The sequence below is a fragment of the Oreochromis niloticus genome, linkage group LG1 (genome assembly GCF_001858045.2).
Source record: "Oreochromis niloticus isolate F11D_XX linkage group LG1, O_niloticus_UMD_NMBU, whole genome shotgun sequence".
Taxonomy (NCBI): Eukaryota; Metazoa; Chordata; class Actinopteri; order Cichliformes; family Cichlidae; genus Oreochromis; species Oreochromis niloticus.
The window spans coordinates 24240940-24268465 of record NC_031965.2 but is presented as its reverse complement, the minus strand read 5'-3'; the positions used below and the strand labels follow the sequence as shown (position 1 = coordinate 24268465).

At 40.1% G+C, this 27526-nt stretch overlaps 2 protein-coding genes across 2 annotated transcripts; one reads left to right on the top strand and one right to left on the bottom strand.

Moving 5' to 3' along the window:
- Window positions 1-2951: 2951 nt before the first annotated feature.
- On the bottom strand, window positions 2952-10718 carry wt1b (WT1 transcription factor b). Its single transcript, XM_019359281.2, is given in 10 exon segments — window positions 2952-4505; window positions 4645-4728; window positions 5373-5462; window positions 5559-5706; window positions 5789-5894; window positions 6405-6485; window positions 7736-7835; window positions 8576-8698; window positions 9916-10200; window positions 10203-10718. Coding segments are annotated over 10 exon segments (1260 nt in total). The 5' UTR covers window positions 10324-10718; the 3' UTR covers window positions 2952-4383.
- Window positions 10719-20739: 10021 nt separating this feature from the next.
- eif3m (eukaryotic translation initiation factor 3, subunit M) lies at window positions 20740-25853 on the top strand. The gene is made up of 11 exons (XM_003442234.5): window positions 20740-20894; window positions 21539-21671; window positions 22214-22352; window positions 22450-22573; window positions 22724-22818; window positions 22967-23050; window positions 23143-23242; window positions 23706-23787; window positions 24238-24381; window positions 25084-25144; window positions 25625-25853. Exons 1-11 carry the CDS (start codon window positions 20853-20855, stop codon window positions 25746-25748), a joined length of 1128 nt encoding a protein of 375 aa, XP_003442282.1. The 5' UTR covers window positions 20740-20852; the 3' UTR covers window positions 25749-25853.
- The last annotated feature ends 1673 nt before the right edge of the window (window positions 25854-27526 follow it).

The following is a 27526-nucleotide window of genomic DNA, read 5'->3' as shown; positions in this document are numbered from 1 at the left end:
AGATGTACTAATGAAAAAAATATACATATATAAAGTGTCCAGTCAACATGAACTTACCTTAGCTTACATTAACTACAGTGAACTGTACCAGGCATTACCACCTACTTGTGAACTTTTAACGCTGCATCACAAAGAAATTTTTGTTCAGTTTCTTGCTCACCAGATGAAATCTCCCACAATCATTCTTCTAGAAGAACTCATCAGAAATGGACATTTCACTGAAAGAGCGCATCCCTCCGATCGTCATAATGAACATTAAAACATCCAATCATCCTCAGTCTCACTTAAATCACATAATTAAGTCTTTCCACTATGTAGAACATTCAGCATGTCTTTATATGATGTTGTTTGCCCCCCCCCCCCCCCCCCCAAAAAAAAAAAAAAATTAAAAAAGAGGTATTCAGGATTTTTCCACCTGACTTATTCAGGCTAATATGTACAAACAGCGTATATGTGAGGAACTGTTTGCGTATGAAGACATTTCAAACATCCAGATAACTACAGAAATATATTTTTCCTTCCTGTCTAGGCTGATTTGAGGGAACTGCCCTCATGCAAAGGCCATTACATTTGTCATCCAATTCATGTGATTGTATTTAATTGTAAATGTGGGCTAATAAATTTGTTTCTACTTATGGACAATTACTCTTGTATCTTTTCTTTTACCAAAGAGAATTATCTGAGGACTTTACTCCTCCTAGTGGTGGTGAGACAGAATAAGACGTTCACCCTGTCTTTTTTTTTTTTTTGTGAACTGCACTTGCGCTCATCTATCACCATGAGTTTTTATGTGCCCATCAACACAGTGTAGATAGGGAATCAGCAATTAATGACTACACAATTAGAGAGAAGGCTTTAAAGAGCAATATATTTCAATTTAGGAACCATAAACTTAGTGAGTTGGTAACTAATTGTAACTGCCTCAGGAGAAATGGGAGGCCTTTGGACTGAGGTCAGGAGACTCAAAATCAGTTTCAAACACATTTCAAATGGCTTCTTCAGTCACCCACACATTCTGGCAAGCTGCAGCATATCTCACATGATATACGCTGAGAGGAACTTCTCAAGTTTTAATTAAAAGGCGGGCAAAGTGGCCTGCAGTTGAGTTGTTTTGAAATTCATCGCAGTGAGGGTGGAGACAATGCTGTCCCCGTGAGACTTGATATCTTTGGACAAAATGACTCTCTCGCTCCATTTGTCGACATTTTCATCTCTCTTTCTGTGGGTTTCTCTCCCCATGTCCCAGCATCTGGATACCTTTGGGATGGAGAGGGGAGACAAGGTCTTTCCCATTCCACTGTTCCCCCAGGGGGCATGAGTTGGTTTGTGAGCTTCTAGATCACATGATAGAGACACATCTAATCCTGTTAGACGTTAATATCTTCCCGTGGCACAGAAGAAACAGCAGGAGGGAGAAATGATGGGAAGATAAAAGATGAAATTTCTGATGAGAACGTGAATATATAAAACGTGCTATCTGCTTCTCCTTGCTGTCCCACATATTGGTTTGTGGTTAGGGTATACGTAAGTGTGTGTTTGTTCCCGTGTCTGTGTATCCTCATGGGATCTTTCCGGCTGCTGCCTGCATGTCTAACAGACTCCTCTCAAGGTGTTTTCCCTTCGCTGTCTTTCTGTATCTGCTCCATCTCTGCTCCCTGAGTGAGAAAGTTTACCCTGTAGGCCCCATCTGAGCTCCAGGCCCCCCAAGGCCTCTGCATTCCCAAAGCTCCTACATACCAGAGCCCCTCAGGCTCCCTGCTTTACTACAGGGAATACCCCCAAGAACCCCTAGACCCCCTCAGACTGTGAAGCAGCAGCTCTGCACCAGAGAGCTAGCCCGAAGGGAGGGGGAGAAAGCTGTCTGGGAATAAAACTAACAGCATGCTTCACTTAACATGTGAACATTACCTGACAGCGCCTCCTGTTGGCACAGCATTGTTTTTGCATGCGGGCCTCCTTGTAACCCTTCTGAGTTGTCTCTCTGGAGGGTTGACCTTGTTAACAATCCCTTGGGGCTCCTAGGAGCCTGTGTGTGCTACATGTGCATTGACCTTTCCAGTTCCTGGAGGTTAAATAACGTCTTTTGGCCCAAAGAAACGCAGCGGGAAATGTATGCTGATGTTGGAAGCACCTGGGACTTCACGGAATGACATACTGAAAAATAAGACCGCTCCTTTTTAAACCCATTACAAAAAACAGCTTGTTGTTCCATACAACTAAATCATGAAAAAGGCACCTTTTCCTTTGCTTTCCATGTGACAGGGAATTTAAATAACTTTTACTTTTGATAGAAACCTTTTCGGGACATTGCATGTGGTTGTGGAGGCTGTGAAGCTAGCAGGCCTGCTGTCCTACAGATGTCTTGGGCTGTGCCTTACCAGGTGTACGTCACCTGAGATTACCCATGCCGACACCCCTTAAAGGCAAACTGCCAGCAGTACAGCTGAGGGGGCATCTGGTGGCGTGTGTGCGAGCGAGTGTGTGTACGCCTATGTGTGTGTTCATGCATTCAGACTGGGGGTAACATTTGGCAGGATGGGACTGAGTGCATACATTTATTGTGTTATTTGGGTAATACACATGCCCGCAAAGAAATGCAGAAGATCAGTGTATAGGGCACAGATCTGAGTGAGTGTTATAGTCATTGGCAGTAAAGACTGAGGACATTTAAAGCATCAGAACCTCATGCTCCGCAAAGCCTTGCCAATATCCAGTAAAGAGTGAACTGAAGTGAGTAAAATGTTCAGCTCTGTCTTTCACTCTGTCCCTCTGATCTTCCAGCAATTCACAACACCCCCGCTGAGAGAGAACAAAGACGAGCCCTTCTTAATCAAAGTGCACTGGATTAAGAAGCAGAAAAAAACATCACAGAGATACTACCTCCCTGCCATTATGGGAATTGGAAAACAACCTGAATCTGCACTTCAAATGAGCCGTCTGTGACCCTGAAATAGGAGAAAGGCATTTTAATCTTTGTTAATTCGTCAAGTGTAAAAGGGCTGCGGTGAAAAGAGCAGGTACATACTGTACTCTGTTTGGGCTTCTGTTGAATAAATGTCTTCTTTAAACGTACACTGTGCTTTCCATATGCGAGCACACTGATAAGAGTTAAAACATACTATGAGCCATGCAACAACACTTTCTGCCCACACTGAGTCATATTTTATTCACACACCCGCTGAAGCTGAATCATCCCATCGCCTTTCCTCTAGATTTGGACATAAGCTGAAAAACACACACTCTACTGAAACCATGTATATTTCATGGACCAAAATATAGTCTGTACTGATACTCAACGTGACGACAGGCAAGAATAAATTGGACATCTTCAGGCTGAGACGGTAAAATATAAACAGTATATGAATTCAGTCACAGTCGAGAACTCGGAGTACAAGTTCCATTTGCAAGACGAGAAAGGATGACACTGCCATCATGTGGATAAAAGGTGTAAAGTGCTGTTCTAAACTGCAGACTATTATGTACAGCAAGAACTCAAGCATGTGCATGTGTGCATTTTGGGGCCCAGCCTGCGTAGAAGGGGGCAGTCAGTGGAGAGCAGCCTGCTGACACTGAGGTATGTGTCTTTTCTAATGAGATTTATTGGGCTCCAGATGTTCCTAGTTATGAAGATGTGTGCTTGAGATTTAGGAGGGTGAGATCTGCACCCTGTCAGAGTCACAGAGGGGTGCTGTTTTACTGTCTGTCACCCACCTCACACCCCCACCACGTCTCATAGGTGGCCTCTTAACCTGACAACACCCACACCTCCTTTGTCTCTCGCCAACACAAGCGCGCACTGATGTGACTCAAGATTTTATAAATGCACAAGAATATAGAAGGCACCATATATTGTAAGCAAATGCACCACATGAAGTATATACAAAGCAATCTGGGCAGTCTAATGTACACTTTAGGAAGATAAAGATACCGACATTCCCACAACCGAAGATTCTCTGTGTTCGGCTTAACGGACAAACACTGAGGAGTTGTTCTTATTGCTCTAAATCCAGTTTACAATGTCCAACATATTCAAGAGGTGAGACCATTTTAAAAATAAAAGAAGAAGCCAGTGCATGTGTCGTAAAATATTCAAAATAGTATGTCAACATTTTCCTCATCTCACAAAGTTTGGCTCAGCGTTACTGTGGCATTATACCCTCTCAAAATGGCACTTTTATTGCTAGTAGTAGTTGAAGTGCATCTTGAAGACCTTCGGGATCATCTGTGAGTCCTGACGTTGACGCAGGCATCAGCTGCGCTCGCCACTTCGGCAAGTCTGGCAAAAGACCATAACCGCTGACCAGGATCCAGGCGTCTTTTTCTACTAGCTGGCACAACATACTGTCACATTCCTCTTTGTCCTCCTCCTCCTCCTCTTGCTGCTCAGATGGCAGGCTGCAGCTTGGTCAGGTTCCTCTGGTGCATGCTGTGGTGGCGCACCAGCTCGTCAGAGCGGGCAAACTTCTTCTGACAGTTGGACCAGCGGCATGTAAAGGGCTTCTCACCTGACAAGGAGGGGACACGCAAAAAAACGGAAAAACAGGAGAAAGCATTGCTTTAGAGTGAATTCAGTGAAGGCACTTATTGTGTGTAAATCAACTCGAATGGAGAAGTAGAAAATAAAGGTATACGCACTTGTTTTACCTGTATGAGTCCGAGTGTGTGTCTTAAGATGATCTGACCGTGAAAACTTTCTCTGACACGTCTCACACTGAAAGGGCTTCACTCCTACGCAGAGATGACGGTTGTTGTTGCACCATCAGAAACATGAATGAGTGTGGAAAAGGTGAGGAGAGGGTCAGAAGTTAAGTGTAAGATTAAATGGTTAAAAATTGCTATTAAGAAAATGTGATGAAATTTACTCTAGATTTATTCTAGATATGGGAATTCTAGCATTCATGGATTATAATTGATCACTCTGGTTATGCAGCATTCAGTATTATCAATTAAATAAACACAAAATCACAATACATAGAAAAATGATTAGTTTCTTGTAGTGAATTAATTTCTAAATGTTTATTTTGTGGTGTTCCTGGATTGAATTATATGGTTTTATGCATTACGGGGCTCTTGAAGCAATAATGATGGCTGCTATATTTATAGAAAGCAGTAAGAGGCTTAAGAAAAAAGAGTTCAAAGGAGAATAAAGGCAGCAGCCAGGATTTTATAAATAATGAAACACTAATTACAGTGACTCATTTCTCGCTTCAAAAAATATTCATTAATCATTCAAAACTGCCTCCTCCACACTACCAGGAAATTCAAAATCCTTTAAGTAATTACTTTTTAAATGTATTGTCCAAAAAGGAAACCTGATGTACCTATCTATAGTGGAATGTGGGATTAGATATACTAGCTTCACACCACTCTACCTGTGTGTCTGCGCTGGTGTCTCTTTAACTGGTCCGAGCGAGAGAATCTGCGGCCGCAGTCTGTGAAATCACACTGGTATGGTTTCTCTCCTGCAATACAAACCAGCTGTCATCATCGAAGCCTAAAGTCATTACATTTCAAAGTGGGCAGGACAAATGAGTACAAATGTTCTAATCAGCCTCCACCTGTGTGTTTGCGGCCATGCATCTGCAGATGGGACAGTTTGAAGTATCTCTTGCTGCAGCCGGGATAAGCGCACACAAACGGTCTCTTTTCACTGGCCTCTGAAGTCTTCGCAACAGGGGAAGTGATACCAGATACCCGTCTGACATCCTTTAGGAAGAAAGGAGAAGGATTTACACTGAGGAAGTTCACTTTCTGTCTTTGTTCATATGTGTGACCAAATCTGACTAACCTGAAGTCCTCTGAAGACGCCGTGGGTGTGTATGTGGTACTGGGTGCTGACAAGCATGGGTGGAGGTGGGGGTATGGGGTCACTGTCATAGCTGGTTGGATGGCCGCTGGTAGGCAGGAACAAAATATTCTTCAAAATTACAAGTTAATTATAACAGTGGAGTAGGTAGGACATAAATGCCATGTTTCCTGAGGGATTTCCAACTTGATTTCCAAAACCGTTTCTCCTCTTCTCTTCCAAACAACCCTTAAACATGCCTGCCTCTAACAATATATCCAGGGCCCTGAAGATATATTTTCTCACTCAGCTTGTAAATTTAGGTGACAGGATCCTACATAAACTTCATCTGAGACTTTCTTTTAATTTTTTGAGCAAGGAAAGCTTCGTCTCACATTCTTTAGCACAAATGGCCCCTTCCTTCTGTTTTCCTTCTTTTTTCTTCCTTTTTTAAGGTTTGAATGACTTTATAGTAGCCTAAACCAGAAAACTTTCAAATACTCAACTCAGTATTTAGAACATGCATTAGAAGTGAAAGACTGCACATAAACAAAGCACCAGTGAAGACTAAAAACTGCACCATATGGTGTTGAAAAATAATAAAAAGCGACAGTCTCACCTCTTTATAGATGATGCCAGGGAGTTCATTTGGTTCCATGTTACACACTCCAGCTGAGATGCCATTTGGTACAGGTTATCACTGAGTAAAACATACAGCATACGGCATTAACAGGGTTAACACTGCACTTACAGCAGAGTTAGGAAAGCAGGGGAAAGTAATTTATAGGCTATGTTCAGTTTTTTTTCTTTATTATTTGGTTACTTTTTGGAAATAACCTTGAAATTAATAATCACAGACAAGATTTACTGTGAATTCCTCCTGACAGTTTTCTTCCCTTGTACATAAAATGAAGATGTTTCATTCAGGGGAAGTCCAAATGGTTCACTTATTAACACATGCTGTCCACCCACCACACTCCTCACTGGCCTCATTAAAAGACACAGGCACTGAGCCATTCTTTACCTTGGCAGATCACACTACTTCACACAGACACACACAAACACAGCACACAAACTCGCACACTTGAAGATGGGATTGTGCACTCATTGTGGGGGTGAGAGCCTCTGTGCCTAGTACACCCTGGACCCGTGGATGACATCACTCTGTCCTCGGTATCATTAATGGCGGGAAACAGTTTCAGGGGAATTCTGGACCACATTCCTTGAGAAGTCCTTGAGGGAAGGATTGCGATGGCTCACTAATCAGTTCTGAACTATGTTAAACTGTGCAAAGACTCACTGATATCTGACATATATACACCATGTGTATGAGCGCGTGCACCCGTGTGCGTGCTTGTTTGAGGGTTTCCAGTTCATGCAATAGCTCTAACAACAGTGCAGTCTTCCCCATTCTTATCAGCTGCCGTCCCAGTATTTGAGTTGTACATGTTCCTTTTCTTCAACAACATTGCAGGCCAGCATTTGAAGAATTTCATAATTTACCCTTTGAGATGTTTTCCATCCAAACGAAAACAAGCGAGAAACACGTCCGCAGATTCAAATAAGCAGATTTTCAGTGGCAGCTTCTCCGCCACTCTCGCAACTCTCACTTTCACTGAACTTGTCTGTTTTACTTTTCTCCTCATTTTTCCTGAGGGTGGACTGAGACACATCAGCAGTAGATCACTTAAGTGTTTGTTTTGGCCTGCTGAGCACCAGTGGGCAGCACTTAACCTCAGAACAAATTAGGATTCACAACCCAGACGCTGTAGAGGCAAACACGGGGCTTAATGTGGGATCAGGGAGAGTTCACACTTCTAAAAATTACCAGCAAGTGAGCAAGCTGCATATGGTGTCAGTGGAAAGAATCTGACATTAACTGATGACTGGGGACCAGAAAAAAGGGGAAATAAAGCAAAAACAAACTCATACAGGGATAAATTATTGTACCTGTTGTAATTTCGCAGCAGCAGCGCTTGGCTGCTCGGACAAGAGTCTGAAGGATTATGGCAGCCGAACATAGGATTAGGCGCTGGAAATTGCTGGTCAACTAAATCAAAAGAAAAAAAAATACAATACAAAGGCTGGTTTAAAATATGGATGCAGTGTTTACATCAATTTCATTTTCAGATTTTAAATTAATATGCTTTTTTTAAATGAAAAGCTGATAGTCTAGAAAAGATCATGAAACTGTGAAACACATAGAAAAAAACAGAAAACGTTGAACACATTAATTTTAGTGGTTTTTGGTTAAAATTATATATTACATACAATACATCACTGTTCCACATTTATTTTCTTGCGATATAAACGCTTCTAAACCATTGATATTATAAAGAATAATTTTTCCAGACACACTAAATATATTTTTAAAACAAATATGAGTTCATTTCAAAGACACAGGCACGAACAGCAAGAGAGAAAAAATAACAGAATGGAGAACAGGTCGTTGAGAACCACTGGTCCTTTTCAGGTTCACATGGTATATTGGTCCCTAGACAGTTTTTGACATTCCAACAGAGTCGCATAAAGCCATTTCCTCAAGTTATAATTTCCAGAATCATTAACCTTTTGTATGCTTGAAGAGCAAGCGGGAGAGTGTGTTTATGTATGTCTGCGTATATGAATATGTGTGCAGACAGAGATGGGGAGAGATGAAGGGAAATGGATAATAGCGGTTCTGTTGTGATATGAAAAATGATGGGTTACTTATATAACCTTGCTGTGACACGACAGCCTTCCAGTCTGCAGATCATTTCAGTGAAAAGGCATCGGGGCGTAAAGAGTTACCTATGCTGTTTGGCGGTGACAGTGTCTCCTCGTGTTTGAATGACAGGCTGGAGAGCTGAGGAGTGTGGTGAGACGGCGTGTGACCGTAACTAGGATTGCTGTCTAAACCGACTGCTCCATAACCTGAGAGAAAAAAAACAAAAAACAAAAAAGAGAGGTGATGGAAATAAAATGAGCCTATTTGCCTGCTCGAGTCATTAGATCATCATCTCAAACATCACTGCAACATTCTGAAGCTTGCAAAGTCTTCAGTATCTGGTCAGTTATCTATATCCCCTCGATAGTAGCTCTTAGTCCCTGGCAGCCTTACCGCAGGGAGACATTCATCGCACTACTAAATCCTCTTTCCTTGTAACATATTCTTTTTCCCCCCATCTATCTTTGGCTTTGTGGTTGCATTATTTATGGCAGGTGGAAAAAGAAATTTGGCAGACACACCACAGATGGACTGATGTGAGCTACTGTAGCATATGCTTTGTAAAAAAAAAAATAGAAGGAGAGAGAAAATTTTAAAGAGTATCATTTTAGTTATTTGACGGGGAAAGAAACATGTAACGAAAATGGTGCAACTATTTTGATGTATTCTGCTGTAGCACACAAGTATTGTACAATCACAAGGACAGTGAATGTGATGTTTATTTTACAAACACAGTATGGACAGGTTGTGATATCCTGTGTCAGGCCCAAAAGGGATGTCAGTAAATTTTTAAGAAAAATGACTCACAAACGCCCAGATTCCTGCAACTTGCAGAAAACCACTCTGTTTTATCACTTCATCAAAAACTACTGTGTGCTGGGCAAATAAGACTCACTGCCATGCATATTTCCTCTGAAAGCCTCAGCAGCAGGCAAACATGTAGGTTAAATGTACCCCAGCAGATAGCAAATGCAAGTATTGTTTATTACAGTGGCAGATGTGTCTTATCTCCTGTACAGAAACATTGAAACATAATGTATGTAGTTTCATTTTTAATTATGATTCCAGATAAGAACCAAACTAATCTTCCGTTTTGTATAAAAAGTTGCTCAAACAGCAGCTGAGGTCAAAGGACTCCATTTTTATTTTTTATACTTACATTTTTTATTTGATAAGTATACATGCAATACTATGTTAATTAAACCCAAAACTGGGAGGTAATAATAATGATGATGCCAAAGGACTTGTTGTGATTTGAAATGACCTGGTAAAGAACATGACATCCTGCTCAGACACAGCATTACTGACAACCCCCTTAAACATGAAGAGCACATTTAATGGAAGTATAGAATGATGATGTCTCTAAAAAGACATTTTATTGATTGATTGTATCACAGAAGGGATTAGCAGTAAGCATGCTTACCCTGATTCCTAGGTGTAGGAGGGCTGTCCACACAGCTGGGCAGGTAGGTTCCATTGGGAAACATTCTTGGCTGGTTTGAAGGTGGTTCTCCAAAGGCCCCGGTCCGACAGGGGCCTGAGCCTGTAAATTGGCCAGTGAAATGCACTGTGAAGGCCCCAAGTCCACAGTGAGGGTCCTCTATCGGATCAGCGGTCCCCCAGCCAGGCTCCTGCTTGATGAGGGAATGGTGGGAGGGCAGGGAGCTGTATGGAGAGCCAGGGTGGAGGTCCAGCATCTGGGTCCACGGGCCCCGCCAACAGACATCCCACAGCCGCCACCAGCTCCTGGTAAGGATGGCACAGGAGGCGCAGGTTGTAAAAGGGTCAGATCTGAGCCCAGTGACATGGTTCCACACGGTTCGGTCAACATTAGCGAAGGAGGTTCAAGAAAATCCAGTCCAAAAAAAGTAGTGATCGTATTCCAAAAGAAGGTGCAACTAAGAAATAAATAAAATAAAAATCACAGTCACATTAATGAACTCTTAAGAGTGTAACAAAAACAATATCTGAAGAAACAACAAGCATGGAGCAAATACTTCTGCAGAAACAGACATCAGTGGTCACAATGCGCTACAGGAGCCATGTTTCCAATTTTTTTGCGAGAAAGTGAATAATGAAAATAACTGACTGTTGAACAAAATCTGGATGCCAAATTTCAGGCTCCCTGGGTACCTGCCGTGGATTTGGAGTGGGAGCCTGTGAGATAAACAGTGCCTTGTTCCTCTGTCTCTATAATGTCTGGCTTTCCTTATTCTCTTGAAGGCTCAAATACTGAATAACTCAGTGAAGAAGGGGAGGAGCAAGAGATGAGAAGAGGATGACTCCCTTGCTTTTCCCCAGCCAGCTGAGACTGCAAATCTTTTTATTGTTTTTACAGACTGCACTTCTGAGTAGATTCTAACTAATGTCACATTTAGATTAGAGGGTGTTGTTCTTCCTTCTTTGTTCAAGTTTAAGTGTTTCTCCTCGATTGCACGTACATGTGCACGAAAGAGGGAGTGTTACATGTCCAGTGTTCAGGATGCAGAACAAACTAGAAACCTGAGCAATTACAAATAAAATTTAAAAATAAAAAATGTTTTCAAACATGTGTTCAAAAACAGCAAAATGAAAATGTTAGTCAGTGCACTGGTGACCTGAGCTGTTCTTACAAATGCTTATCGCTCTGGACTCCTATGACTCTGACTCTGACTCATTTGTTTTCAGAAATATATACTTTCAACATGTGTACTTAATGTATGAAGCAACAGTTTAAATGCAAGACATGAAAAATGTTGAGAGAAAATAAGTAAGTCAGAAGACAGCTGCTCACAAAAACGCTGCACTAGACTGAATAAAAATTACAGGTGAAACAGTAATTGCTCAAAATGTAAAAATGGTAAAACTAAAATGCATAAAATGTGGCCGGAATTTTTCCATTTTGGATATGGTACTGTTTTTTACTAAAAGCGGCTCACATAAACTCCAGGGCCTTGGACCAAAGCCACATCACACTGAAGGATAATTATTTATTAGTAGCAAGGGTGTGTGTGTGTGTGTGCGTGCGCGCATGTGTATCTGTGTGTGTATGAGCACGTTAAAGATTGGGTTTTGACCTTAACTCAGAGGAACTGCACAGGAATGCAGTAACTTCAATATGCCTATAAAAACCAAGACAGCTGCTTTGGATCTTTTAACATTACAGTATTTGTGCGATCAGCAACTCGGGTTCCTCCTTCTTTTCTTTAAAAGCTTGAAAGAATCACAATATGTGCTATAAGCAGTGCAGCATAACAATCAATCATAGCTGGCCCGAGATAAGACCACGGTAATCTTCAAGCTACAAAAGTGCTTGTATCACTTTTAGCGTTTGTTTAAAATGCAATATTATAAAAAATGTGATTTGGTATTGGATTAGTGAGGTTCATGTTAGAAATCTTGAAACATGGATTATGTGCGAAAACTGTCTGTCCTCGCTTCGTACTATTTCTCTTATAGCCCAGAGTGTGTGGGTAATATGCTCATACTCTGTATAATGTTTGTTCTTTTCCTCCTGGGGACATGAATGAGAGCAAAAAGAGCAAAAGTCGTAAGTAGTCTGTCACTTCCAATTACTTTAACTCTGAACCAATGCCAAACTGGATAACTTTACGATTCAGACCACAATACTGTAGATAAATTGTCCATCAGTGAATTAGTGTGCGACATGGTAAGAGTGTTAACCAGTTTCTTTCATCACTTTTTGCAATGTAATTCAAGAAACCAGTAAATGTTATTGACCCTTGAATCAACTTAAAAAGAAGTGGTGGGTGAGTTACTTTTGAAATGGGAAACAGAAAGAGAAGGAAACAGTGAAGGAAAGAGAAGGAAAGAGGGGACAAGCTGCTTTGAGTGATGAAATAACCCGACAAACTGCTGAAGTGACATTACAGAGACAATTCTCAGTCATTGTTGCAAAATTACAGTGACGCGTCTTTCAGTACTCATAGAAAGTACTTTGAATTGCTGCTTTCTGAAATATTCCAGGAATTTATTGACCGTATCTGATGACATCCATTACAGTGGTCATAACCTTAAGAATGCCCTTAAAATTTAAAGCGCAGATTCATCTGGGTGGTTTGCGGACATGGAGAAGATTAAGAGTTTTCCGACTTGCTCTATTCTTGGAAATAAACAAGTGCAAAGGCAGCCCCACATCCCTGAGGAACACCCTGACATTTAGAGGACGTCCACATCGCAGATTTGAAAATAGAAGCAAAGAAAATTAATTTCTCCCAATGCAGTTTTTCAAAACCTTGTGTGGTCCGCCCATCACAAACAAACAGAAACTAAAATGATGTCCTTTATGGACAAAAGGTTGTGGCACAATTAAAAGTATCTTGTCAAACTTAGAAAGAGAAAGAGGAGGAAATGCAGTGTGTCTGAGCCAAGGCAAATGCTGGCCGTGCCTTCCAGAGTGGAGTCTTTAATGGGAATTCATCAAAGGTGAAAGGGTCGGGAGAAAACAACCCTTTCAAGCCCTATGATGAATGGCAGTCCCCAAATACACCCATTCTTCAGATCGATCTATGGTTAACTCAGGGTTTAAAACAACATTACTGTGCAGTAGAAAGGAAATGGTCAATACTGCCTCTGACCCCTAACAAGAAATACACAAGGCTGGAACTTTCTACAGCACAATGACTAAGGGGGAATTTGAGAAGCCAGAGAGATGCATGATAAACTACAGAGATATGTGACCTGGCACGACAGATGCAAAATAAATTACTTTTTCCATTTTAATAAACATCTGCATTCAAGCTACTGGATCTGAGCATAGGTTACAAGGCAGTTTCTGTTTTTTAAAACAAGAGAACTGCTGATTTTAAATGATTTATGAACATTTTTGAAACATTAGTAATCAGAAGTGCAGTAGCTTTGGTGTGGCTTTTAACAGCAGCAGAGAAATGCCAAAGAGCAGCAGGTGTTAGTTTGATATGTTGAGAGTGGCACAGAAAAACCCAAATCCTTGCTTATTTCTAAATATGCTGGTTTCTGTTAAACAGGAAGGGTACACATGGAACTGTTTGTTCCTTACCTCAAATTATTTTTTTCTTCTTAAAGAGAACACCAAGCTATGTTTTATAAAGCCTGTACACTTGTTTTAATTATCCCATATCAACCCCAAGCACTCTTCAAAGCGTGGCATATCAGACTGGAGATAAGAAGCAGAGAAGAAAGGTCTGTGGGAGAATGTGCGTTTCTGCAGGTCACGTGTCAGGCTCAACACTTGTCCAGTGATGTTTTACACACCCGCTGGTTTCTTCTTATTGACCACTTTTATTCATTTGAAAAGCTTCAGTAGGGGAGCCTGTGTGAAATGCAAAAAGGAAATCCACTCACTTCACACTTTTTTTACGTACAACTTAATAGTTAAAATAGGGGCTCAGCCCCCCTTTTGACACAAGAACTGCCTGAATTCTTCGTGGCATGGATTCAACAAGGTGTTGGAAACATTCTTCAGCAATCTTAGTCCATATTCACATGACAGTTGCTGCAGATTTGTCAGCTGCACATCCATGATGCGAATCTCTCATTCCATCACATCCCAAAGGTGCTTTATTAGACTCAGATCTGGTGACTGTGGAAGTCATTTGAGTACAGTGAACTCACTTTCAAACTCAAGAAACCAGTTTCAGATGATCTGAGCTTTATGAGAGCATTGTATGATTCACTGTACACTGTCATCAGGGATAAAGGGATGGGCACAGGCAGCAACAATACTCAGATGTTTAAATGATGCTAGGCTGGTCTGTCTCAAGAAAACATCCCCTTCACCATTACACCACCTACAACACCCTTAACTGCTTAACAAGACAGGATGGAGCCATACTTTCATGTTGCTTACGCCAAAATCTGACCCTAACATCAGAATGTAAGAGCACAAATCTTGTAAGACAAGACAATGTTTTTACAAACCTCTATTGTCCAGTTTTGGTGAATCTGCTTGAAATGCAACCTCAGTTTAGTGTGAGTTTAGCATTCCTAGCTAACAGGAGTAGCAGCCGATGTTGTTTTCTGCTTCTGTAAACTGCCTTTTCTTCCTATCTTGGTTGTAACAAGTGGTTATTTGAGTTACTGTTGCTCTTCTATCAGCTCGAAGCAGTCTGGCCATACTTCTCTGACCTCTAGCTCATCAGCATGGTATGTTTGCCCGGAGAAGTATTGCTAACTGGATATTTTTTCTTTTTTGGAACATTCTCTTTAAACCCTGGACATTGTTGTGCAGAAAATCCCAGTAGATCAGCAGTTTCTCAAATACTCAAACCAGCACATCTGTCAGCAACAACAGCACCACACTTAAACCACTTTTTCCCTCATTCTGATGCCCAGTTTGAACTTTAGCAGGTCATCTTGACCATGTCACATGCTTAAATGATTGAGTTGCTGCCATGTGGTTGGCTCATTAGATATTTGCATTAATAAGCAGCTAAACAAGTATATCTAACAAAACTCATGTCAACCAAAATAAATGCTTTCAACCAAATAATGCCTTGCATTTCTGAAAGCTTTATTAATCTCAATAAAGTCAATAAATTACACAGATCATTGCACTAGTCTTTTTCTCATTACACGTCTCGACTAGTAAAGACACAAATACATGAATTAATTGTAAAAGGAAATGAAACAATCAGCAAATTGAGCACTGCAGTTTTTAGCTTGTAGCTATTTTCAGCGGCAGAATAATACATGTGTCATCCACCAACAAGAAACAGGGTGGTACATGTGTGATTAACGAACAATAACAAATGTCAGCACCCTTGTTCATTGCAACATGTTAGTCTGCATTTTCTTTAAGAGTTGTGGGACAATGAAGCATTAAGGCACAGAAAGAAAAAACATTTTTAATGATATCCAACGACAAGAAATGTGCTGAACATGAAGTGTTTGAATTGTTTTGTTGCTACTCTCGGTGATTTGTTAAAGAACAACTAAAAGGCACTTTATTCACATGTTTGTATTTCTCTACGTTAAAAAGGTAAATGAGCCTTGTGCAAGCCACCAAAGATAATCATACTGACCTTGCATATAGCATTAATTAAAACGTCTGGCTAAAAGATGACTACATGACCTACATCTCACTCTGGGACATATCTGTGACTCAGAAGGTTAAAAATCTGTTGAGAGTGGTTTGTGTCACTTTATGGGAATGTATAAGTACAAGCATAAGCATATGACACATCATCATCGCCATGATCAAATTGCAATCTGAAATGAGACAAAATACCACTAAAAGTTTAATTTTTATTATTATTATTATTATTTACAGAAGTTAAGAAACCAACTTTGAATTCTGAGGAACTTCTCATATGGAAAGTGTAAATTATTTTTTTACACTGATTTCATATGTCAGTGCTGCGCTAGTGAGTTTTCCTCAGTAATGTCTCATCCTAGCAGATGGGTGTGTGTCAAGATCAAGGTCAGTCTTTATCGGTTCTTTACAGTAATTCACAACCTCTTCCATGCTGTCGCACCCTAGCAGCTGTGCCTGAGGCATACACAGTCATCAGAAAACATTTTAAGATATCTGTAGTGGTTAGAGACTGTTGTCATACCCTCGAGGCTCATTCTGAAGGTAGGTGAGGAAATGTTTACAGGATAACTGAGATATGCGAACAGTGATGGGAAAATATACAAGTTACCGCAATCAGCACAAAATGAGACTGTGAGCTCTGACACATGGTTGTAAGGAAATACCGATTTGCTGCAATTTTCTCAGTCCTGATACAAACATATAATTGAGCTTTTGTATATTATTATATTGATATTGGTTTACAGAAATCTGCTGACTATCAAAATCCTGAAAGCAGAAGCAGAAGAGAAACAGCAGCAATGTTTTACTCTAGTTTAGTAAACCTTAGTGGAAAAACACAAAAACACCTGTTTTATTTGTCGCTATCTGTCATTCACCTGGCCCTTTTTCAGAGTTTCTACTCATTTTCTCAGATTTTTTATCCGATCTAGTGCTCAGCTGAGATAAAATGATTTTTACATTCATGTAAATGTTGAAAATAACAACATCAACAATGCATTTATAGACTCAACACTGGAAATACATTTTCAGTATACTGGATGTAGAAAATGGACGGATGGATGTGAAAAGTACTTAAACTTTAGGAGGTTGATTATCAGATACTGTGGCGTCTCTGAAAAACAAAGCAACAAATCAGAGAAGTTTGACTCCCTACTATAACAAAAACGCAGGCCTTAACACAAATAACTCATAAGCATGGAAGGAAAAGTTGATGTTCTAATCTAGACGATCTTTGTTTGGCCTGGAAAATAAGTCTGTTGCTCTATTAAAAGAAAAAAACAACAACAACCTAAGTTTGTTTGTTTCAACACTGTAGCCAGGCTGACTTCATGTGATACCTGATGTAAACAGCACATCTTCACCACTCAATTTTTTTCCATTCCCAAGTCTTTGTATAACATTGCCCCACGTCATTCATTTGTTGTCTTCTTACTTCATTACTTCGTGTATTGTCCTGTTTCCCTGTCCTCTTTTCTTTTCTCTTTCAGCCCCTCCCTCACCTTCTACCCAACCAGTTTGCTAGATGTTCCATCCTCTTAAAAGGGGGTTTTTCTTTCCCACCGTCACAAAGTGCTTGTCACAGGAGGGCTGATTGATGGTTTTCTCCAGAATCCTGTAGGATCTTTCCTGTACAGTATAAAGCACCTTGCCCCGACTCCATTGTTATGATTTGGCAAGATATAAATAAAGCTGAATTGAATTGGATTGAAAACACTAAATAATTTCTGGAAAAAGAAAAAGAAAGACACAATTCTGCTTTTTTAGTCAGTTACATTCATTACTGAGAAAGTTTTAACGGTTGTCTGTTCTCTGTCTTCACCATTGCATTTATCAGCACTGATGAAACAGTCTAAACAGAATCTTGCAGCTACAGGGTCACGTAGTTGAACATGCCTCTAATTAGTATTTCTGAGCTCTGGCATCTATAGCTTCGAGCCAGACATTGCACAATGTATCCCCGGTGGAAACGCATTTGATTTTTTTTTTTTTTTGACTGTGTCTGTGACTTTTAAACTCTTATTGCCCCTACTAGCCTGTGAGAGTGTGTAATATAAACACTCTCTGATGACAAGAGGCCATTCCATCATCGACAGAGCCACAATTCTAGTGTAGTGACTCAATCTATCTAGACAGGAAAGGCAGAATTCCTGGAAAACAGCAGCTTTTATTCCCTGCTGATGCCATTAGGTTGAAACAGAGCACACAAATTCCACATTGAGGGATTAGCAACTTCAGATAACTCAAAACCACAAATGCAAACTCACACTGATTGATTGCTGTGATCCTCAGTGTGATATAAAGCGGAGCATTATGTGAGATAACAGTGGTAAGATAACAATGGTGTTTGATTATTTTTTTTCTGGTGATCTAAAGACTTTTTTTCACCCATCTAGAAGGTGTACACAACACAGCCGATCACTAGAAATTCTATGTGGACTAAAATGATTTTTTCACAAGTGCAGAGGTGTAATATTAGCTGCAGTGCGTGATTGATTATCTGACTGAAGAGGAGATAAGTGATCACAAGAACTGACCAGCTATCACAATAAACAGGCACTCAGCTGGATGAGACTGCTCATCAAACATGTATTCAGAGCGGGAAAATGAAACACACAAAACTGCAAAGGACATTACACAGACTTATTGTATATCCATTTCCTGTACACTTAACCAAAATTACTAGTTGCCCTTACAATTATGGTGAATTTAACCTAATCAGCACTTTTTTAGCCTTAGCACTTTTTAAAAAACTATCTAAAGAGGATTAAAGACAAATTTAAATCCAAAATAACTTCAGTACGGAACGGAAAAAAGTAAACTGTGCTAGTAAACGAGTTATTGTGAAAAAAATAAATAAAAACCCAGAGGTCATAAAAATGATTTATGATACAGTTTTTGCCTGCATTTATGAACAATAAAAGCCCATTAGATTGGCCCCATAGGATTTTATATGCCATGGAACACTTTGGCCTTAGACTTATTCATACTTAAGGCCTTGACTTGAATTGTTTATTTGTTAATTGTATGTTTTTACTTCTTTTTTTTTAAGGGAGGATGGGTCAGCTTATAAGTAATTAACAAGCGATTTGCTCCACCTAGAGAAATAGGGAAGTTACTCATGCGATGCTCTCTGACAAGGTCACTGGCTGATAGATGAGTCTGAGCAAGGGGATCTTTTGGAGACTGTGAAAGCAGGCAGAACTGTGGGAACCAGACAATTAGTGGGTGGAAGGTAGGCAGCCATGTTGGATGACAACCATGAGACTGGTTTACATGGATACTCATCACTTGGCTGGTCGACAGGGAGAAAACAGACACCTGGGCTCAACCAGCTATTACGACACAGTCATTTATCTTTGAGGAGGCTGAGCAGGCAATTTGCCAGCAGTTTAGCATGAGAGCGTGTGCAAGTTCCCTTCAAGCAAATAGGGATGAAGTCAGTGCAGACATTTAACAATAAATATTGTTTCCAATTAGTTTTAGCAGACATATACTGTGGGTAGAGGAATATTAAAGATGAAGCATGAACCAACACCTAAAGTTCTTATTTGCATTTTAGTCCTTTTTGAAGTTTTTCTACAGCTACAATGCAGTCTTTAAAAAAAAAAGAAAAAAGTAATAGTTACAAGATAAACACATGAAAACGATCACTTTCTGTTCCCCCGAGAAAGATAACAACCTACCGTAACACAGACACACACACACGTACACACAAAGGAGAATTGGAAATTACCCTAACACATGTCCCTAAAAGAAAATTTTAATGAAAAATCTTTGGCAATGTCTACCATTATTTCACAACCTTATACGGGAACAATGCTTGACAAAAGCAGAATTACAACTAGTCTTTCACAAATTCTGCTAACAAAAACAAACAAATGAATAAAAGAGGGGGAAAAATACACCCTAAGACACATCAGTGTAAGTACCTGAAAAAAGTGTGATAGCTGCTGCTAGCCTATTTTCTTTCTTCTAAAATCATCTATGCCAGTTTAGATTTATAATGATATAAGACACGCTAAATCCCAGTTTAATACATGTACCAGGTACGGGCTCCTCTGAGTTAAAAGGTTTATTGCACTCCAATTTCAGTGCTATTTTCAGAGCACTGTTCGACAAATATGATAAAGACTATTAAGCATCATAACATTCCATGACACTTTAAAGACCTTTTAAAGAAGACAAAAACAATGTCTCACATGCACCTGGAGCTTCAAAGCACACAAAACTCTTATTCTGGACTTGAAATACACCAGGCACTTGACAACAGCTGTTAATCAGATAATGAAAGCCTCGGCGTTACACAAGCACACTTGTGGAGAAATGGCTATAAATTCTTTGCCATGACAGCTCACAAGGGCAGGGAGAGCGTGAAGCTGGGATATGGTACCAGGCACTTGCCTTCCCAACAAGATGACGCATCATACGAGCACTATGATGAAACGCTTCTTCAGCCATTTCCCCTCAGTCCACTATTTTGAGCTATTTATCCTCAATGCAACAGATTTAAGTTCCCTTTCTGTAAGTGCTATGAGAAATAACTGACTACTAGCCAGTGATGATGCAGTGTCATGGGTTTCCATAGTTTCCGATTTTGTGAAAAATACACAGATCCTAAAGGCAGATGAGGTGAATGTTGGAGCTTGGAGTTGAATAAGACTCCAGTGTCGTCACCCTGTGCTTAGATGTCAGTAACTCGACTCCATGGTTTCAGGGTGACCTCCTGCTGCACTTACCCTCTTCACCTCAATCACCAAGTGACCTGCCATTGTAACAATACACAGGATCCCACATGGTATAGGGGCCCAACACGTGCACCCATAGGTCAGCGGGTGTATGGTGAAGAACACTGCCCTCTGACACTGGCGGTGTTTCCTACTTTGGAGAGCTCTTGGCCAGACCTTCCATGGTGGTCTGCAAAGATGGACTACAGCTAAATCAGATAACCTTTCACGGGGTTCAGGTTCACCTCTCATCCAAGACATCCAGGGATAATCCTCCAGGAAAGGAGAGGAATACATAAATTAGAGGCAATGGAAGCCAGAGGAAGTCATGACAACTACAATTTAGGAGTTTTCACAATATATAAACAATGATGGACAGGAATCAGATTATAGTCTAATTCGTGTCCATTAGATTAATGCTCGGCGTATTTAAAAGTAGCAATAAGGACATTACACAAGCGCCAACCAACAGCCTTCGATTACGGCTACTGTGGCTTTAACAAAACATGACCCGGAAGAAGAATTTTGTCGCCGGCACAGTCTCCTTGTTCTTTTCCGGTCAGAGCTCTGTAGTGGTGCGAGCGTGGATTTCATCATCTAGGCTCACAAAATCACAAGAAAATGAGCGTACCAGCATTTATCGACATAACGGAAGAAGATCAGGTACAATCTACGTTTACAATAACTCGTTGAGTAGATATAAGCGTTATATTGTCGCGGATGAGTCGCTAAATGATACCCAATCAAAAAACTTAGCATGCTCGCTAGCTAAAATGCTAACCGTCGGTCGTAGCAGCTGATATCTGCACGCATATGGTTAGGATATGCGTGGTAAAACATTTTAAGTAAATATGTTAAATATCCTGTCATCCACATTTTCTTGTAGGTAATTTAATAGGTATATTTTTAAGATCATTGTGCTTGGGGTTTAGCGTGTCGTAAGTTTCTTTTGGGGCTTAATAATAGCTAATGTTGCTAGCTGTTTAGCCGCACATCTAAACAAACAAAGGCGTAAAAATTCTACACACACGATTCTACAGGCTAGATATAGATGGGATAATACCTTCACTCCAACAGTTGCTTGTTGCTGTCCACTATAGATCTACAGTCCATATTTTAGTCAGCCACAACAAAGAGATGCAAGAGTATAGATAAATAAAGTCGTCCATACCTTTTTCTTAAATATGATGTCCACTCTGATGCGAGCACGTAACTTGCCACTCTTCGTTCTCTTAAATGTTGAAATGCTCTGTATTTATTGTGTATTTTATGTATTGTTTTTAATGTAAATGTATTTTGTACTGCAGGCTTCAGAGCTGAGAGCCTATATTAAATCTAAAGGAGCTGAAATCTCAGAGGAGAACGCTGAAGGCGGTCTTCATGTAGATCTGGCTCAGATCATCGAGGCGTGCGATGTCTGCCTTAGAGACGATGATAAAGGTAGGCAATGAAGAAATTGCTGCTCCTTTTTGATTAGCTCATCCTCTTCATCCTCACCTCAGGCCTCACCTCCTGAACTGAACTCAGGGCTCTAATGCACAAAAACATGCATAAAACTTGTAAACTCTTTCAGGATATTGTCATAGTTCCTTGTTGTCAGACCATCCCATCTTGGGGACAACAAGCTGGGTATAACAACACCATCTGGTTACAACATAATGTTATCCATGAGTGTCTTAAAAGTCACACTTTCCCTCTGATAAACAGTTTGATTACATTCTCACATTGTATGAGTGTTCATTTGATTAGTGTCAGAGTCTGACAACATTAGCGCCACTTCATATACTTTGTCTATAAAAACATTTTTGTACATAAACAGTAGTGGAAAAACACCGCCTGTCCACGTTTGTTGTGGGATGCAGAGGGTTAAGTTAACTTGTCTGGTTAAATTTGCTGTCTTGTTAAATGTTTGTTTGACAATTAATGCCCTAAAATTGTGCAACAGTGTCTTAATGCTCATGGCCCTCTATGTCTCTCCACAGATGTTGAGAGCGTGATGAACAGCATCGTGTCTCTGCTGTTGATCCTGGAGACAGACAAGCAGGAGGCTCTTATTGAAAGCCTATGTGAGAAGCTTGTGAAGTTCCGTGAAGGAGAGAGACCCTCCCTCAGAATGCAGCTGTGAGTCCCATCAGGTCCTTTCCCTGAAGACTTTCAAAATAAGAGGTTGCTTATTTAATTGCAATTATGTAATCTCTTTTACTTTCTGGTGTCACAGGCTGAGTAACTTGTTCCATGGCATGGATGAGAACACTCCCGTGAGGTACACAGTCTTCTGCAGCCTCATCAAAGTGGCCGCCACCTGTAACGCCATATCCTTCATCCCCACTGACCTTGATCAGGTATATACATTCATGGTGATTAATCCGTATGACTGGCCAAAAACACTATAATGCAGTGCCTTGGTTTACTGAGCTAGTAAAACAATATTTCAGCATTTTCTTTTTGCCCTTTGTAATTAATGTATCATATGTATTTGTGCCCATAATCAGGTGCGCAAGTGGATTGTTGACTGGAACCTGAACACAGAGAAGAAGCACACACTTTTGAGGCTGGTATATGAAGCACTTGTTGACTGCAAGAAAAGGTAAATCCACATAGGGTTTCTTTGTGCAAAGATTACTTCAAGAGAAAAGAAAAAGGACAAGATAAAATTTGGACATAAGACTGTATGAAAATGTTCTGCATAGAATATCTCAGAAGCATTTTCAACAATATAAGTATTTATTTTATAGCGAAGCTGCAGCAAAAGTGATGGTTGAGCTACTTGGAAGTTACACAGAAGACAATGCTTCACAAGCACGCGTTGATGCCCACAGGTAAGCTTGTAGAACTTGTTGAACGCTTGACATTACACTTCAGCATTGTCCTCCTCAGCAGTACATTAACGCGTCTGTCTGCCGTCTCTTAGATGTATCGTCCGTGCTCTCAAAGATCCCAACACTTTCCTGTTTGACCACCTGCTCACCCTGAAACCTGTTCGCTTCCTCGAGGGGGAACTCATCCATGACGTAAGTGCTAAAGATTGCATAGAGCATTTATAATTATTTATTTATTAGGCTTCTGCCGCCATGACCCGGCTGCAGATAAGCGGAAGAATATGGATGGATGGATATTTATATATGTAAATGGAAACATCTGCCCCAATAACCCTCATCACAATTTGCCCTTCAGTGCCTGTCATACTCCACAAAGCACATAAAGCATCAAACAAATTTATTTTTATAATGCTGTGTCATGACAGTACAATCCACGTCAAACATGAGACTGGTTATTAAGTTTGAGTGATTCACTTGAGGAATCTAGAACATTTCTACCTGTGTGTGTTCAGTCTATGACAAAAAATTATTCAGGGTGCGTCTATAGTTTTCGACAATCTGACGTAGATAATTATAACAATTTTTAGCCTCTGTGAACAAGCTGATTGTACATCATACAGTGGCATTTGACCGTCTTCTCCCTCTTCTTTTTCAGCTATTAACCATCTTTGTGAGCGCCAAATTGGCAGCATATGTCAAATTTTACCAGAATAACAAAGACTTCATTGATTCTCTTGGTAAGTAGCCATAATGTGAGCTGTTATACACACGACACGTGTAAATGCAAACAGAAACCAGAATACAAGGTAAAAAAAAGTGTATAGATTATTAATTATATGTAATAGAAATGCACGGATGAGATTTTCTTTTATAGTTTACGTGTAGCTGAGCATTGTTTGTGCTTTGAGGAGCTAGTGTTTCTCACACAATCTTGTGCTGTGTCAGCACTACAGAAAAGTGCATTCACGTTGTTATCTTCTCACTACTAAAGGTTTTAGTGTAATTAAAAGCTTGTGTAGGATGGACTCTCAAAACAGACCCTGTGGAGTGATGTTTGTGTTAATGAGTAGATTCCCTTACTGCAGTCTCCTAAATCTAGAAACAATTAACACAGGGAAACTCCCTGAGTCAAGACTAATTGACTGTGACTGTTTTGTGCTTAATGATCCCTGCATGTTGCTTTCCAGGCCTGTCTCATGAGCAAAACATGGCCAAGATGCGTCTGCTGACATTCATGGGCATGGCGGTGGAATTCAAGGAGATCTCCTTTGATACCATGCAGCAGGAACTGCAGATTGGAGCCGATGACGTTGAGGCTTTTGTCATTGACGGTATGAACAATTCTTGCCATGTTCCTCCCTTAAAACCTCCCTCAGTTTCTCAAAACAGAAAGCAGTGGAAAGGAAAGTGATTGAACATGATGTGAAGCGATTCTGATGAATCATATAAGACCAGTTAGACTTCATTGTTTGTTCATCAGTAAGCAGAGTAGCCTATTAAAATGCATTTTTTTCTGGTTTAGTCCCAATTTTGCATTTTATTATTCAGTAAAGAAATAAGATAAGCAAAACATTTTTCAGTAGTCATTACTTCACTGCTTTATATAAATCTACTGGACAGATTTCAATCTATCAATCAAAACAGTCACTGAAAATATAATTTAATTTGGGAGAAAAAATGAGGTACATGTTTACACTTTGTTACAAAATAATCTTTCCCCGTGTAAAATCCTTCCACTTAAACATAAAATTTAAATCTTTTATAAGGTAATTATATTTTCCACCAGTCAGCTGTTAAATTTTTAGAGCAAATGGTTTTTCCTGCCATACAACTCCAGCTGCATTTTTGTGAGGTTATTCCTACCTCCAGGTGTATTATGTCACAGCACTTTGGGATCAAGTCGGTTTGAAATCTTAAATAGCATTCGCTTTGTAACAACCACTTGTTTTTATTTTTTCAACAACAAACCTGTTGACATAATGTCAGAACTCTTGCTGTCTTTTAATCACCTCTTACCTGCTTTTTCATTTTAGCTGTTCGGACCAAAATGGTATACTGCAAAATCGACCAAACACAGCGAAAGGTTGTTGTGAGGTATGTGGTCATTATACATTGTTCTCTAAACATATTGCGTCATTATTCTGTTGTTATATTATTCTGTTTTGTTTTTTTTATTAAAGACAAGACTTTCTGATCATCTTGGTTCCCTTCTCACTGGTTTCAAAAGTAGAAGTTAGAAGTGAAACAACTTTAAAAAACTGCAGTTCTGTTCATTTATAAAACTTCAGGTTTATATTCAAGGTCTCACATTTGTGAGGCTTTATTTTTTCATCTTCTTTGATTAGGGTTGCTTTTTTATTTATGTTATGCTGAAGGCTGCAGAAAATGTAATTGTTTTTGTTTTTTAAATTCAAATCTGCCTCATTTGAGTGTTTAGTCATGTCTTAAACAAGACTGTAGGGCAGTGTCATTAGCTTATCATAGCACATTTATCGAGCTCTGTGTGTGACTTTGGCCTGTGTCATTTTTTAAAAATGTTTTAACATTGGTGCTTTTCTATCTCCACCCCTTCAGCCACAGCACACACCGCACCTTTGGCAAGCAGCAGTGGCAGCAGCTGTACGACAGCCTCAGCTCCTGGAAGGCCAACCTAGCAACCGTCAAGACCAGTCTGCAAGCCCTGTCACCTTCCGCTTAATCCCACTTTACCCCAACTGTTTAGACTGGTTCTTAGTGCTTTCCAAATTCCCAGACTGCAATGGTCGGTTTTTTATTCATCCAATAAAAGAACAGCGACAGTCAACTGTGTTGCTCTTTGTGTCTTAATCTTTTTTTTTTTTAATTTGTTTTATTAATGCTCAAAACAAACTTAATTTTATGTACATTAAAGTGCCATTAATGGGTAATAAATGTGCAGTAATGAATCTTTTTAGACAACTACCCCATGTCATTATCTAACCGAGCTGTACAGTGACTTTAATTGGGGCTCATCCTCTAGTGGGTCTCAACATCTGGTTTTAGTTAAAGGTAAGCATGCCGGTAAACCAGATGAGCTGAGGCTTGGGGTGAGAAATGGCTCTCAAGAGGAGGGTCACTTGTGTGTGAACACAAGAGAAGTGACAATGGCAGTGTGAACTTAGAATGACCCTGTCTGCTTAGGTCAGAGCTACAATACGTACGGCACTGGCTGATTCAGCGCCTATGCTGTCCGTTGGGTTAGTAGATATACTGTTCAGCTGTGGTCAGCATGATGCATTGTATGAGAGCATCTGAAAAGTTTAAAAATAAGGGCTTTTAAGTTTTGCTGTTAGATTACTGTGGCCTCGCCCATTGATATAAAGTAAACTGCCATTTCTTTAGCACAATAATCTGTTTCAGGCACCACTCCAGAGCATCGAGATGTGTGAAATCTAATGATATATTGCCCAGGCATTAGGTGTAAAAGGGGTCTGTTGGCGTTATCTCCCTCAGGGACTATGGTTTAATCAGCACAAACTGACAAAGTGCAGAGTACTGACATTGCACCCTGGAATCTCCACCCCCTAATCCACAGTGCTTTTTCTTTGACAGTTAAACGTACAGCTGTTTACTTTTTGTATTGGACTGCCTCTAATTCTGTAAAATTAGCTCTTTAAGTTCTGCTAAGAAAATGTTTTACTAAGATTAAATGGGCACAGATGTATACATTTCTTGCTATAGTAAACTTTTTTTCCTATCATACCAGAGGTCTGCTATGGCTCACTGCTCACTTCTGTCCAGCTGCCCACAGGGAGCAGCATCCCCTGTTCTTATCATAGGGCGTAAATCACAAAACACCTTCTCCGAAATACAGCCACCCGCAAGGTGGAGCACAGAGCAGATAAAATAACAGAATGTGTGCAAATTCCTATATCTTACATTCTTTCAGCATATACTCCATTTTCAGTGAGCATTTACTTCTCAGGTACTTCTATCGTTCTGGGTAGTGGTCCTTCCCCCTTCCTGTATCTAATTTATCTCACTGGATTTAAGTAACAGTTTCACACTTGTCTTGAGAGTCTTAGATGTAAGTGCTATTTACCATGGTTGGTATGCAAGCAGCATGACCACTTGGAGTTTTTAATATTTCGGTAAAGAAAAGCAAATTACTTCATATTGCATTTGGGAGCTAAGCTGCTAAATTGGCCTCTTTTGCACGTTACAGCGAAGGTTATCAAAGTTGGACAAAAAACATGTTAGAACGATATCGGTTTACTCTCATATCTACGATTCAGAAGGTTAGTGGTTCGATCACTGGTTTCTCCAGTCTGCATGCCAAATATCTTTGGCCAAGTTGCTGTCCAGTGCATCCAGCATGAAGGTATGTGAATGTCAGATAGAAAGCACTTTCAGCAGAGAAAGAACAAGTGCTTGTGTGAGTGAGGCAAGTTGTTTAGAGTGCTCAGAAGAATAGAAAAGCTTCTGAGCAAACAAGAGTCCATTTATCTTTTAGCCCTT

Bases quoted from the DNA above. Each gene is read 5' to 3' on its own strand.
- eif3m (XM_003442234.5), top strand. From the start codon at position 20,853: ATGAGCGTACCAGCATTTATCGACATAACGGAAGAAGATCAG. The intron at 24,382-25,083 runs GTATGAACAATT...TTTTCATTTTAG, and splicing joins TGAGGCTTTTGTCATTGACG to CTGTTCGGACCAAAATGGTA. The intron at 25,145-25,624 runs GTATGTGGTCAT...CCACCCCTTCAG, and splicing joins CAGCGAAAGGTTGTTGTGAG to CCACAGCACACACCGCACCT.